This window comes from Ailuropoda melanoleuca, chromosome 9, assembly GCF_002007445.2.
Source record: "Ailuropoda melanoleuca isolate Jingjing chromosome 9, ASM200744v2, whole genome shotgun sequence".
In the NCBI taxonomy this organism is placed as follows: Eukaryota; Metazoa; Chordata; class Mammalia; order Carnivora; family Ursidae; genus Ailuropoda; species Ailuropoda melanoleuca.
In genome coordinates, this window is record NC_048226.1 from 84,662,572 (window position 1) to 84,677,447 (window position 14,876).

Here is a 14,876-nt window from a genome sequence, read left to right on the forward strand (position 1 = left end):
CTTCCTCTCCCACTCCCCCTGCTTGTGTTCCCTCTCTCGCTGGTTGTCTCTGTCTCCGTCAAATGAATGAATGAAGCCTTTAAAGGAAAAAAAAAAAAAAAGACAGGTTTAAGACTCCTTTGGAAAAAGGTCACCGAGCCCTGAAAGGAGTAAGGGAAGGCTCTCTGTCAACCACTTTTCTCCATGCTAATCCAACAGCCTGTAAATAAATTGTGCTTGTCCCACGGCTTTAATCTCTCTCTCCCAGATATTTTGTTTCTCCCTCCCTGGCTAGAGGCAGCCCGATGTGGCAGTTGGGAAGTCAGACTCTGAGGTGAGACCATCAGGTGCAAATTTAATTTTCATCAGTTGTTAGCTGTGTGGCAAGTCACTTAAGCTCTTTGAGGTTCTCTCTGCTGTAAAAAAAGAAAAAGTCTAGATGGTAATAATAACTTTTGATGAGGTTGTTGTGAACATCTATGGAATGTGCTCCGATCAGCACTTGGAATCTAGTAAGTCTCACTGAAGGATTAGCTGTTGCCCCTATAGAAAGCAGGATGGGCAAAGGCCAGGATCTTTGTGCTGTTTTCTGACATAGGTCTCTAATGTCTGGAAATACCTAACGGACAGGCGGTAGACACTCATTCATATCTGTTACATAAATGCACGAATGCTGATGTGGTGGACCCTGAGTAATCTGTGAGGAAGAGGAAGTTCCTGGAGTCAGCAAGTTTTTAAGAGTTTTTGCTTGTTCGGTTGAAGCCATAAGCCTACTGATGGAGGGATCAAGTGAAGGCATTCCCCAGAGCAGGGGCGAGAAAGCTTTTCTCAGTCTCCCAAGTGGCATGAGGACTCTAGCTTATTCAGGGTTGTTTTCCCCTCCCATTGACCTGTATCATCTCTAGATCTGAGGGTAGAATTGCTTTCTGGGGCCTCTGGGCTCTGACCATGTCACAAGCCCGCACTGACATGCAGGTATGTGAATGGCACTCTGATACATTTAGAAGGCTCCACTTCATTCCTGAGCTCTGGGATTGGCTTAATGATTTGTGTTGTCGTTTAAATTCCTAAAGTGATTGCCAAATTTTCTTTCCAGGCTCAGGCTGCATGAAGAAAAGGTTATTAAAGATAGGCGACATCATCTCAAAACCTACCCAAACTGCTTTGTCGCAAAAGAGCTGATTGACTGGCTGATTGAGCACAAAGAGGCTTCCGACAGAGAGACAGCAATCAAACTTATGCAGAAGTTAGCAGACCGGGGCATCATTCATCACGGTGAGTGAGGTGGCCACCGACAGTCGAGGTAACTTGAGAGGAAACGAAGGACCATGTCTTCTATTCCAGATGTGAACCCACCCATTTAAGAAAGAAAATGCTTGGTCTCCTGTGCATCTCTCCCAGTGATATTCCCCTCGTTCCTCCAAGAGGCATTTGGGTTTATTTCCATTTGCTTCTTCATACTTCCTCCTTTCTATATAGGCATCTCGTAGCAAGGTATCATATTGCTGTCACTGCTTTACATCACTATAAAACTGCATGTTTATTCTTTTACAACTTGATCAACACACTGTGAGATTCATCCGTGTTGATGGCATATCTCTTGTTTGCTCATTTCCACTGCTATGCATGCCATATAAAATTACGCCGTGGTACGTTTACCCATTCTGCTGATGGGCATTTAAGAGGTTTCTAAGTTTTTCTGTTACCCTCGATGGTTCCATGAACACATCTCCTTGAAATCTCTCACCCTGACCAAGACCTTCCACATGCTGTTGTCCTTTTGGGCTGGAATGTCCTTTCTCTTCACTCTAGCCCATTTTCCAGCCATTCTTCAGGTCTCTGCCTACATGCAAGCTCTTCAGAGAAATATCCATTCCCTGCAGCTAGCTTACTGGGGTTACTTGTTACTCCTTCTTTGGTCTCGCACTGCAGTATCCCCTCACCTCTTTCGTTGCCCCCTCATACCATATGTTAATTACATGTTGACATTTCTCTTTATCTCCCTGGACGTCATATTCTTTGCGGCTGATGCCTGCCCCGGTATGCTCAAGAAGAATTTGTGGCATGAATGATGTATTGAATTGGGTGACCCTTTTACTAGATAATGATGGTGTTGGTGATGATAATAGCTAATATCACTGAGCACTTACTCTATTCCACGTACTATGCTAAATACATGGACTAAATCATAGAGTAGTGTGCTTCAGAAATTAGGTAATAAAACAAGTCTTAATTAGCCTCTCACATCATTTGAGGAATTAAATAAGATTGTTTTTTTTTTTCTTATTTGCCTCTCTGTGTATATTGTTTCAGTGTGCGACGAGCATAAGGAGTTCAAGGACGTCAAACTCTTCTATCGCTTTAGAAAAGATGACGGCACCTTCCCGCTGGACAATGAAGTGAAGGCCTTCATGAGGGGACAGAGGCTGTATGAGAAGTATGTCGTGCATGAAATTCCCCACTGTGATCTTAACTTGTGGAGAGAAGCAGGGCTATTTCAGTCTTTTATCATTCTGACTTCAGCCTGGCTCTTCCATGTGGGATGGTTACATAAGTGTTCCTTTTAATAGGGGAAAACTCGATCACTCATTTGCTTTTCTCTTTGCCAGAAATCAAGTCGATTTCGTAAGATTCTTAATAAAGAATTTATTTAAATAGAAAATATTTCAATATTTTTTTTCTATATTGGAGTCTATTTAACAGAACTCCAGAAATATAAACAAAAAGGTTGGAGCTTGATGTTTGCCCTCAAGTAAGGCAGTTGCCTATTTCCTCTTTTGAATACTATTGTATAACTTGGAGGTTTAGTCTTGTGAGTGGCTGGAGAGACAGTTCAAGTACAGGGGAAGTTCAAGTTCGGGTCAAGAGATGAGTAGTGAGAGAACTTCTGATAGCAGGAGGGTCTAAGTGGAATAATGTCTTCGTTCTTTGAAGAGAGAAATGCATCGTAGCCCCGGAGTATTCTGTTGCTGGGTCTCAGATCTCCCCAGTGGTCTGTCTCTGAGCTGATCGGCTGTTCCTGTCCTCTCTTTCCCATCCCACCTCTCTCGTTCTTTTTTCCAGGGCAGTCCTTAGGGAAAGGAGTGCAGGGGCAAACACCCTCTCCTTAACTCTGGCTTCCTTTCAAGGCTTGAGGGAGTTGAAAATAGGTATTCATCACACAAAAGAGCCTACTCTGTGATGGGTGGGTTGGTGCATGGGGAGGTGGGTCTGGGGGGTCAGATTAAGGAACGTGGTGGTTAAGAGCTGGGTAAGTTTGATTCTAGCCCTGTCACCTCAGCTCTGTCAACCTCAGTGTCCTCTTTTATGATCTAGCAGTGGTGATGGTACTACCTCCTAGGTGTTTAGTGCTGTTGTGGGAATTAAGAGAATAAAGGTGTCAAGTACTTAAATATTCAGCTTAGTGACTGTGGTATGTTGTCAGACCCCAGCGATGATAGCCATTTCAGGTATTAGTCTGATAGTGATGACCACCTGGAGCTGGTATTGTCCAACCACTTAATGCCCCGTATGTGCTACTTCTCCCACCACTTGCTTTCTAAACTGAAGTGTAGAAAATCCCTCATCTCCCAGACTCACGTGGATTTGAATGGAGGGGATCCATCAACACCTCCTTTTGTGTATCTGAGTGTGTGTGTATGTTTTGTTGCTGTTTTCTTTCTTTTTTCTTTTTATATTTATTTTTATTTAAATTCAATTAATTAATATATAATGTCTTATAAGTTTCAAAAGTAGATGTCAGTGATTCATCAGTCTTATATAACAGCATGTGCCCTCCTTAATGCCCAACCCCCAGTTCCCCCATCCTTCCCNTTGTCAAAAACATACATGTCATTTCCATGGATCGATATTGCTGACTTTTTTCTGGGTGCAGTTGGCTTTCCAGTCATTAGTGTTCAGTATCTCAATTTCCAAGTAAACTTATTTCTCCAAACTGCTTGTGAAATTAGTACTAGGAAAAGTAATTTAATCGGTACTTAACCTTGCATGAACTAGCCGCCACCTCGCAGTCTTGGCCCCTATACTTGGTTGCTGGAACATACTTGGAACAAACTTCAGGGCCTTTGGAATGATGGCTCAGTTTACCTACTTGAACCAGTATTGTTTAATTAATATATATATATATAATTATATATATTATATAGTAGATTAAAGTAATGAAATCAATGTTTTCTTCAAAATGTAGTTTATCTTAAAATGTGACACAGAGATTGTAAATATCCTGGTATGGAGTTTTCTGTAAAATTGACTGAAAATATTCCAGGTAGACATTGGAGAAGGAAAGTAAAGTGATTTTTCTTCAAGATGAATCTACCTGTAGATTTAGGCACTAAAGGACATAGGGAACATAATCAATGATATTGTAACCAAAAAAAGAGAGATAAATCTATATGGTATTATGTAAAATGTGATAAAAACAGTATCTTTTATTTGTAAATTAAGCTCCTCAAAGCACTTCCACTAGATAATTTTATCTGAATTCTCTCAATAGGCTAAGACTAGTAAATAATAATAGAAATAATAGAGTAGTAAATAACAATATGAAATACAATATAAAATAGATGGGATATGACGTCACCACCCTGTTTCTCAGAAGGAGCACCTGGGACCTGAGGCCATCAGGTCATTTCTGTGTGACGGCGATACAGCGTGAGAGGGTAGCAGGTGTGTAAGCTGCTGCCCCCCACACCCCACCACCCGCTCTAGGGGGCTGGCGGTATTGTCAATATTTCCTTTGCGCTCTCCTCTTGCTTGTTTGTTCTGTGTTATTAATAGAACTTTGTGAAACCAGGTGGTTTCTGTCTGGGGTTTTGCTGAACCAGGCTGATTTGGGGGCACCTGGCTTTCTAACCTGTAGAGGTATTTCTCAGTCTGCTAGGTTGTGGACAAAGCTGTATTTCAACACTAAAATTCAGTGTCTCTTCCACCTCTTAGGATCCATGTTGCTCCCGGTAATTTATTTCAGAGGTACTGAAACGAATACTGGTTAAGGGGTAAAAACTGGCCCGTTCAGGGTGTCCTACCATGAGGAAGGTTATGGGAGAGCTGGTGACAGGAGTCCTCCGCATAGTGAGTGACAGTGGGTGTGGTTTTCAGAGTCACACAGCCCTGCTCTCCAATCGCAACCTTCCAACTGGCATGCTCCGCGACCTTGAGTTGGCCGCTGAACCTCACTGATCTATAGTCATAAATGGAGGGAAGGCCAATCTCCCTTGGAAAGGCTGTTGGGAGGATTTGACAGTCTGCACATTGCTAAGTGCAGCACGTGGCACAGAGTGAGCACCCAAGAAATGTTAGCTGCTGCTCGTAGAGTAGTAAATCATAATATAAATAAATGATCCCTGTTTTATTTAGCCCAGCACAGAAGTTAAGAGCCCAGGAGCAGGCTGCCTGACTCTGACTCCTGGCGCTGTGCTTCCCTGGCAAGTGGCTTTGCCTCTCTGTGCCTGCAGTTGCCCTCCTGGTAGATGGACATATTGAGGGTATTGACCCTTCAGACTTCTCGTGGGGCTTAAGTGTGCTAACAGGATGTATAAGGCACACAGGACGGGGCCCACCTCAGAGCATGTGCAGGTCCTGTTGCTCGTCTGCTGCCACCTGGAGGGAAGCGTAAGAAGGAGGGTGTGTGCCCCTGGATCCGTGCCTGGACTTTGTCATTTTGAGCCATTCATCTGAGCACATTCAAGGCACAATGCACTTTCATCAACAAGCTTTCGTCAAACCCTCATGATGGCCTGAAGGTGCCTAGAATAAGGCACGCCTTCTCTCCGGGAGGGGCTGACCATTTCTCACTTAATTCTGCCTGGATCCAAACACCGCAGACACACAGCACATGAACATAACTCATATTCTCCCAAACGGTACAATTTTTGCTTTTCAAATGAGACCTGTGTGAGCAGGATACATATCCGTAACCTAGAAGAGCAACGTTGAATTTGTGTTAGCTGCCGTCCTGTGGTCAAAGATATTTCAGGTGCATATTCCAAACTATAAAATTTGATTCTCATTCAGCAGTTAGCAAAATAGATCTCTTTAAAACAAGTGGAACTCAGGATTATCAAGTGCTCTATATACTGAAAACAGAGGTAGCTCTGAAAGAGAAAATGAGTTGGAGGTACAATTTGGACTTTCCTTACTAAAGCTAATAGTTGAAATGCACATTTTAAACTAGCCTTGATTTCATCATGAGACCTGGAGGAGACTTCTCAGTTCTAATTTAACCTCAGTCTTAACATGGAGGTAGCTCTCTTCTAGGTCTGGTTCATACAGACATTGGTTTAGTTTTTCACCTAAAGGGCCTTTGGTTTTCTCAGCAGCAAGATTTTCTCTCTCCAGCCACTCATAGTCTATTTAGTTTGCTTAGGAGTGAATGTGAGCCTGATTGAAGCATTGCTTTAAACGGCCTCTATGCCATTAGATCTCCCTTGCGTTCCCACTGCTTCCTTTATATTCTCTCCTCTATTGCGCTGAAGGGAAATATAAGGGAGAAACTATATCCAAAGGGGAAAAGCCCTTTTGTGTGTTTTTATCTTATCAGAGGTTTCTCTACCATGTGCCCCTGGGATCTTTTTCCTGTTCCCTCCCAGTGCCTGGCACAATAAATATTTGTTGAATGAACAAAGGCCTCTGCGTGCTGTGATTGCTGTGAGCTGCCGAGCCTGTTCCATGAAAGAGCTACAGAGAACTTGCTTTTAATGGCAAACAACAGTAGCCAGAGGTTTACCTTGTCTTGCCTCCTTAGAGTTTACAAAGCATCGTATGCATTAACATGTTTGAGCCCCTGTACAACTCTGGGGGTTAAACCCTGCAGGCACAATCAATCCCACTGTAGAGATGGGGAACATAAGCTAGAGAGAGGTTTAATGACTGATATAACTCTAAAGCATGGAGCTGGAGAAGAAAAAAAAAAGTCTCCAAGCTTTTAACTCTATCTTGTTCCGTTTCTGGGATAGAAGTGCTTTTCAAACTGACATACTGAATTCTATGAATTGATTCAAATTTTGTGTTCAAAATATGTTTTAATTATTTTGCAAACTTTCATAAAAATGCTTTCTAATAGGCTAGTTACAGAACTGTCACAGTTTACTTGTGCTGCACAGTTTAACAGTGATTCATAGAATCTTGGAATAAACGTTTCCTGTTCTTCTTGTTTTATTTGAAGAGTATCCTAGGATTGCATTGTAAGTGGGTTAAAAATTGTTCCTTTTTGCAATGGCTTGTCTGAGTGGCAAGGGATGATTTCGATGCTGTGTAACTGACATCAAGAACTGTTAAGAATCTTGAGATTTTACCCTACTTGCAAACTGACAAGTTTGCCACTGTTTCCTGGGTGCTGGCAGAAGACAGGAGACCCCTGGGTCAGAGACAAAGGACAGTTTGTTACTCTCAGCAATAGTAATAACCAGAGTATCATCATTTTCTGGAACTGGTTCCCCAAGCCTTAGTTTCCATAGAATAGCACAATGGAGGCCAGATGTCACCTGCCAGGGTTGGGTTACGGAAGAGGATCCCAAGCTTGAGGAACCTGAGTTTTTTGTAATATTCATTAACCAAGCTTGTCTTTAGCATGGAGCGAGACATTATCTTTCTTATATGGGACAGTAAGCCAATCTGCCCTTTTGCTTCAGAAGCAGACATTATAACCTTCCAAGTCTGTTCACTATACAAACATTCTTGAAAAGATAGTTTAGAACATAAGCTGTCAGTGCTTCTACTTGCAAAATATTAAGAGATGGGAGAGAGCCATGGAGAATTCTCTCCTGGCAACTAAAACAAAATGCACAAATTAATTGGATTTTGTAGCTGATTATTGAGGGAGCAGCAAATATCCTCACCGGTCCTCTTCTGTATTTTGTGTGTATCAAAACTACCTTACAGGTTTCACTGTTTAACTTTTATAAGTAAATGTTGTATTATAAGCATGAAATTTTTTAAAAATGGGGTTTTCTGTAAAATTTTATTTGAAAAAAAGAGATTCGTTTCAAAAGTTTTAAAATGGTGCTATTTTAAAGGGCCTTCATCTCTTCTCACAGGGTGTTTAACAACAATTAGAACAAAACTGTAAGTGGTTTCATTACATGTGCAGCTCTATGCAGAGTCATGGGAAACTTTTGCGCTAGAACTGCATCCTTGTTGGACGCTCCTAACCATCTCTTCTTTGTTTCTTTTCTTTTTAAAAAGAGTTTCTTTTAGCAGGTCAGGCAAAATTGTGGGTTTCACCTGATGGGTTATCAAAATGTTTAATAATTTGTCAGGGAGAGACCATGTAAAGCAAAATCATTGTTTTATCATTTTCAACGTCAACAAAAATTTTATACTGCAGTTATTTTCAAATAGTTTCTTTATCTAAACACCACCTTACACATTCTAAGTGTAGTTTAAAGTATAGAAGAGAATGCGTGTGCACGTTGAAATCAACCAGACCTGGTTCACCTAATTTTGTTGGTTTTCTTATTTTTTTTTAAAGATTTTATTTATTTATTTGACAGAGAGAGAGACAGCCAGCGAGAGAGGGAACACAAGCAGGGGGAGTGGGAGAGGAAGAAGCAGGCTCCCAGCGGAGGAGCCTGACGTGGGGCTCCATCCCAGAATGCCAGCATCATGCCCTGAGCCGAAGGTGACTGAGCCACCCAGGCACCCCTGGTTTTCTTATTTTTAAGAGCTGCAGCTTCAGCCTACCAAGGGAGGGCCAACTAGGAGCCAGCCTCATGGCTAGTTTGGTCCAGGTAGCTGAGCTCAAGCCTGTTCTCTGCGAATAGAACTAGCCAGTGTGTGCACATTTGGTTATGCCCAGACACTGGAAGGTAGGGGTGGTAAAATGCATCTGCGAACCCAGAGCTCTTGGAAACCCAAAAAGTGGTGGTGCAGCCACTTCACATCATCAGGGTGGTGACCACCAAAACAAACAAAGAAACAAACAAACAAATAATATATCACAGTGTTGGTGAGGATGTGGAGAAACTGGAACTCTTGTATATTGCTGGTGGGAATGGTGTAGGTAGTGTGAAAAATGGTATGGGGGGCTCCTCAAAGAAATAAACATATAATTACCATATGATCCAGCTATTCCACTTCTGGATATGTACCCAAAGGAATTGAAATCAGGGATTTGAACAGGTATTTGTAACTCATATTCATAGCAGCATTATTTACAATAAACAAAAGGTCAAAGTAGCAATGTCCATTGATGGATGAATGGATAAACAAAATGTGGTATTTACATACAATAGAATATTATTTAGCTTTAAAAAGGAAGAAAATTCTGACATGTGCAATAACACGGATGACAACATTATGCTAGTTAAGTATCATCAGTCACAAATGGACAAATGTATGATTCCACCTATGTGAGGACCTAGAGAACTCAACTTCATAAAGACAAGGAGTAGGTTGCCAGAGACTAGCTAAAATGGTAAAAATTTATGTTTATTGACCACAATTAAAAATAGATATGATAAATTAAAATTTTAAAAATCACTAGGAAATAGAAAAGGCTGGTGAGAGGTGGGCGGGAAGCAGTCAGGGTTATCTTAGAGTACCAGCAAGCATGAGAAAGACAAAGCAAGCTGATATCCGTACTGTTAGGGCCAGGTGTTGATCAGAGGAATTGAAGAGACAGTGAAGTAAGCCTGTAGATGTTGATGAGAATGATGAAAGCAGCAAATATAGGGCATTACTGATGCCTAGTGTATACTAAGATCTTCACATGTGTTGTCTCATTAAAGCCTCCTTCTAAACTAATGAGATAAATACTGTTAGTCTCCCTTTGGCAAATAAGGAGATCCAGGCTAGAGAGGTGAACTAAGTTGCTTACCTTCACAGCCAGAAAGCATGAGGACCATTTCCAACCCTGGTTTCCAGCTCCAGAGCCTATGATCTTAACTGCTTTTTAGTTTGCACATTCTATCGTTTCTGTAGCTTTGAGCCAAGGTGGTAGCAGGAATGAAGACCACTAAATGATAGTAAACCATATGCAGCTTAACAGATTTTTAAATGGATGTGAAGAAAGTCTTTGGGTTTGGTTTGGGAAATTGTATTCTCCTTATTGTTCCTTGGCAATGCCATCCCCCTGTAATGTATGGCAGTAATAGGCAAGCTTTGTTAACGTGCAGAACAGCAGCAGGCCAGCTGTGCTTGCGAGAAGCCATCAGCCCTAGCTTGTCACCTACAGATTTCTAGCTCTTGGTGTTATTTAGAAATAATTTAAAGGTGGACGCATTGCTGCATTAACGGTGAATTCACTGGATTCACTGATGGTGAACGTTGGCCGAGCTGGTTATTTCTGTGATGTTTCCCTGATCCCGTGTAATTGCAGGGCTGTGGACCAAGACTCTGTAACCTTCACTTTGCCAATCAATTCTCTGTTGCTACTTTTCAACTTGGTAAAATGAAAAAAGCCATTTAAGATTTCTGGAGTTGGGGAAGCATGTGTCAGAGTTCTTTGTCTGCCTCTTATTGAAACATTCAACCTTTCTGACCCTGTTTTTTTGTCTATAAATTTGGAAGAATATGTATATTTCACAGATTTGCTGTGAGGACTGAGGTAAAGCTCAGCAGAGCCTCACCGAATGCAGAATATGTTATACTTCTAACATGTAAGGAAAAATGCATATAGGCAAACTCATCCTTGTGTTACCCAGGTTGCATAAAAACCTTGTGCCTTTCTACACTAGATTTATATATTCATCCTAGTGAGACTTCCAGCCTGGACGCGGGACATTTCTGTTCTCCAGATCCATTCTCTGTTCCCAGCCCTCTGTGTGCCCCAGGAGGCTGACCTACATGGACTGAGGTCATCACCAGGCTCCATGGCCATTGCCTTGGTCCCTGGGAGGCACAAGCAGGAAGTGAGTGGGAGGGAGGACAGTGAGGTCAGGATATTATTTCTCTGTTCCCTCTCTGCTATTGAAGGCCTCAGCTCCTGTCAAGCAACCCTCTCCTTCCCCACATCTCTTTTAGGCTTTGGAAACTTCCCTCCTCTCCAGAATCCTCAGGCCTAGAGCTGTTAATGATCACTGTATTCTGCTAGTCTTGGAGTTTTACTTTGTCTTTGCCTTTAACCCTGCCCGTAGCGTTCTTTATTATGAACTACCTTTTAGTAGCTCATTTGCACATCCACGTAGTTTCCTGCGGGGACCCCAATTGATAAAGCCAGTGAGACCCACCTGGGCACTGAAATGCGTTATCATGTAGCCCCGGGAGTGGACGGGCAAGCAGAATTGCCCACACTCCGTCTGTAGAAAATTCACTTGTTCTTTCTCTTGGCTCTGAGCGTGTGCCCGTGCGTTATGTGATGGTTGGAATTGGCTCAGGGTTCTCTCAGTCACCACTGTTGTGCAAGTATGGAGTGTGGATGGGTTGAAGTGGATTATTTTGCCTCCCTTTCTGCTCCTCTTTCACCCTGGGTTCTAGCCCAGCAACTACAAGAGCCATCTCTCCAGTGTGACTGGGTCTCCTTCTCTCCAGCTGGACCAGAAACCCTTTGAGGTCATGGACCTTGGTCATTCTTATTTAGGGAAGAAGTGAATGGTCAGCCCCTTTCTCTTTTTCCTGACCCTGTGGCATGTTCAAATGTGAGTAAAACCAGTAGTACATATTTGATCATCTAAGATCACTCTATTTGGATTTACTCATTGTAGGGTCTTAGTGTAGACATTCAAAGAAAAAGGATAGTAAACATAGCCATCAGTTACTGAGCACTTCCTGCTCTAAGCACCCCCCCCAAATATTTTTCACACATTATTTCACTTAATTCTTCCTACACCATTAATTTACAGGTCAGGCAAGTGAATTTGAGATGGACCAAGGAACATGCTTTAAACCTTGAGTTCCTAAGGGGTGCCTGGGTGGTGCAGTTATTAAGCGTCTGCCTTTGGCTCAGGGTGTGATCCCTGTGCTCTGGAATCGAGCCCCACATCAGGCTCCTCCGCTGGGAGCCTGCTTCTTCCTCTCCCACTCCCCCTGCTTGTGTTCCCTCTTTCGCTGGCTGTCTCTCTTTGTCAAATAAATAAATAAAATCTTTTAAAAAAATAAAATACAATAAACCTCCAGTTCCTAAAGAGTGATCCTGAGAAAGTTACTCATTACGCTCTTCACTTTCCCGCAACTGGCATTAAAAATTAAAAATTTAAATTTGAGTGAACCTGTAGAAATTAAATATCACCTCTGAAATAGTTTGAATGCAATGACCCTCGCTTACATCTGGAAGAGATCAAGAACTCAGAGTCCCTTTTAGAGGAAATAGATTATTTGTTTTTAAATGTCGAAGTTCTAGAGTGAATGGATCAAGGGGGATGGGCATGATGAGGCTGTGCCAGAGGGTCTGCTTACAAAGGGGAAAAAGAACACACACAGAGTAGAAGAGGGGGTGGGACCTTCTGAGAGCAGAGGCACATTTTGGAGCAAAGGAGAAGTGGGTGTTTTAGGAGTGATACCAGGGGAAGGCGTGGCTGGGAGTTTTTAAGGAATGAGAGTATTCTTACATTAGAGGCTTTGTATGGAAGCTGGGAGAGGGGGAGGGGGTGGCTTTGTCTTTCAATGTCAAGATGAATCCAAGAGGTATAGTTGCTATGTTGTTTATCTTGCCTTATTTGCTAAATGAAAACATCCCTACTTAATTACAGTCTCTTCACACAGAGCTGGGGAGTATAAGCAAAGACATTGTTCCACCAAATGAAAAAAAGCACCAAATTGACTGAAAGCATTTATTAATTTCAAAGCCTCTAAGAAAAGAGTCTTTCAGACCAGAATGAAAGGCAATCCAGATTTTTAACTTTATCAAATTTAAATTTGTATTAAAAGTTTAAAGTTTAACTACAAATTTCAATTTATTGAACTATTATATACATAAAGTACACATATCCTAAGTGCGCAGCTCAATAAATTTTCACAAACTTAGTACCCTTATGAAACCACCATCACCCAAAAAGTATTTTTTTTAAAAAATTGTCCTCTGTAGTCGACCATAATTTAATATTCTAAACAAAATTGACTTTAGCATCAGTGTTAGCATTCATTAGAATATAAAATATCTTTTTAAGTAATTAAGCTTCTTTAGCTTTTACGTGTTTCATCTGTCACCTGAACGCCACCCCCTCTCCCCAGATGCCTGGAATTGGTTCTTCTGGTTAGTTTGAACTGCTGTACAACCTGAGGGGGATTGACAAGTGTTGACAAGGGTCTACTCTCAGGGGTGTGTGTATGTACCTGTGTGTATCATTTGTTCGCTGCTACTTTGTGCCAGGTGATATTCTAGATGCTTTTCTAGATTAGCTATAATTTTTACAACCCCATTGAGGTAAGCATTATTATTTTTATCACCTACAAGAAGAAATTCAGGATCATAGAGCCCAATCAGATCTTGGAAATCACAATACAGAGATTCAAACCCAGGTCTGCTTCTCATTGCCCCTCTCTCTGGAACTGTTTGTGCTAATAGGCAAGAGCAGAGAAGGTAATCAACCAGATCATTCCTAGATTTCTTGCTTCCCTTTCATTATCTGGATACTTCTGAATCTGTTATGGCATTTATCTGTCTTGCTCATAGATTTTTAATGTTTGCTTTCCCACTGGATTGTAAGCAGTTTAAGGTCAAGGGCCATGTCTTTTCATTTCTGCATCTCCTGGGACATAGAAGATGCTCAATAAATATTTATTGAATTAATGAATGAATAAGATTTTTAACAGCTTTATTGAGATGTAATTCACATACTATCTAATTGACCCATTAAAGTATACAATTTAATGGTTTTTAGTATATTCACAGATATGTGCAATCATTACCACAATTGTAGAACATTTTTATCACCTCAAAAAGAAACTCCTTTAACTCTTTATCTGTCACTTCCCCATTCTTTCATCTATCCCTAAGCAACCACTAATTTACTTTCTGTCCCTATAGCTTTTTCTATTTTGAACATCTCATATGAATGGAGTGATACAATACATAGTCTTTGTGACTGGCTTCTTTCATTTATTATGTATTCAATTTTCATCCATTTGTAGCTTGTATCAGTACTTCATTCCTTTTTGCAGCCAAATACTATTCCATTGTATAGATAGATACCATTTTCAGTTTCATCAGTGGATGGATATTTGGGTTGTTCTACTTTTTGGCAAAAATGAATCATGCTGCTATGAACAGTTGTGTACAAGTTTTTCTGTGGACATATGTTTTCGTTTCTCCTGGACATTTAGCAAGGAGTAGAATGGCTGGATCATGTAGTAGTTTGAGGAACTGAGAGATTATTTTCTGAAGTGGCTGCACCATTTTACATTCCCACCAACAGCATATGAGGCATCCAGTTTCCCCACATCCTTGCAAACAACTTGTTATTATCTGATTTTTTTATTTTAGCCAACTGGGGGATGTGAAGTAATAGCTCTTTGTGGTTTTGATTTGCAGTTCCTGATGACCAGTGATGCCTACCATCTTTCTATGTGCTTATTGACCATTTGTAATCTTCTTGGCCTATTGAGATCATTAGTCCACTTTGAAATTGGGTTATTTGTCTTTTTATTATTGAGCTTTCAGTGTTCTTTATGTATTCTGGATGCAAATGCATTGTCAGATATATGTTTTGCAAATATTTTCTCCCATTCTGTGAGTTGTCTTTTCACATTCTTGCTGGTGTCTTTGAAGTGTAAGAGTTGTAAATGTTGATGCAGTCCAATTTATCTATTTTTGTCTTTTGTTCCTAGTGCTTTTGGTGTCCCATCTAAGAATCGTTTGCCCAATCCAAAGTCTTGAAAATTTACCCTTACGTTTTCTTGTAAAAATTCTATGGTTTTAGCTCTTACGCTTAGGTCTTTAATATATTTTGAGTAATTTTTTTGTATAGGGTTTGAGGTAAGGGTCCAACTTCTTTTTTTTTTTTTTTTTTTTTTTTTTTTTTTTG

The 14,876-nt window shown here is 41.0% G+C and overlaps 1 protein-coding gene across 2 annotated transcripts in view; it reads left to right on the plus strand.

Annotated features, from left to right (window-relative positions):
- DEPTOR (DEP domain containing MTOR interacting protein) overlaps positions 1-14,876 on the plus strand; it is a 137,282-nt gene that overhangs the window by 43,803 nt on the left and 78,603 nt on the right. For both annotated transcript variants that reach the window (XM_019806265.2, XM_002925531.4), the window contains exons 2-3: positions 1,076-1,254; positions 2,293-2,416. In XM_019806265.2, coding sequence (XP_019661824.1) covers positions 1,076-1,254; positions 2,293-2,416 — 303 coding nt within the window. The remainder of the gene's footprint in view (positions 1-1,075; positions 1,255-2,292; positions 2,417-14,876) is intronic.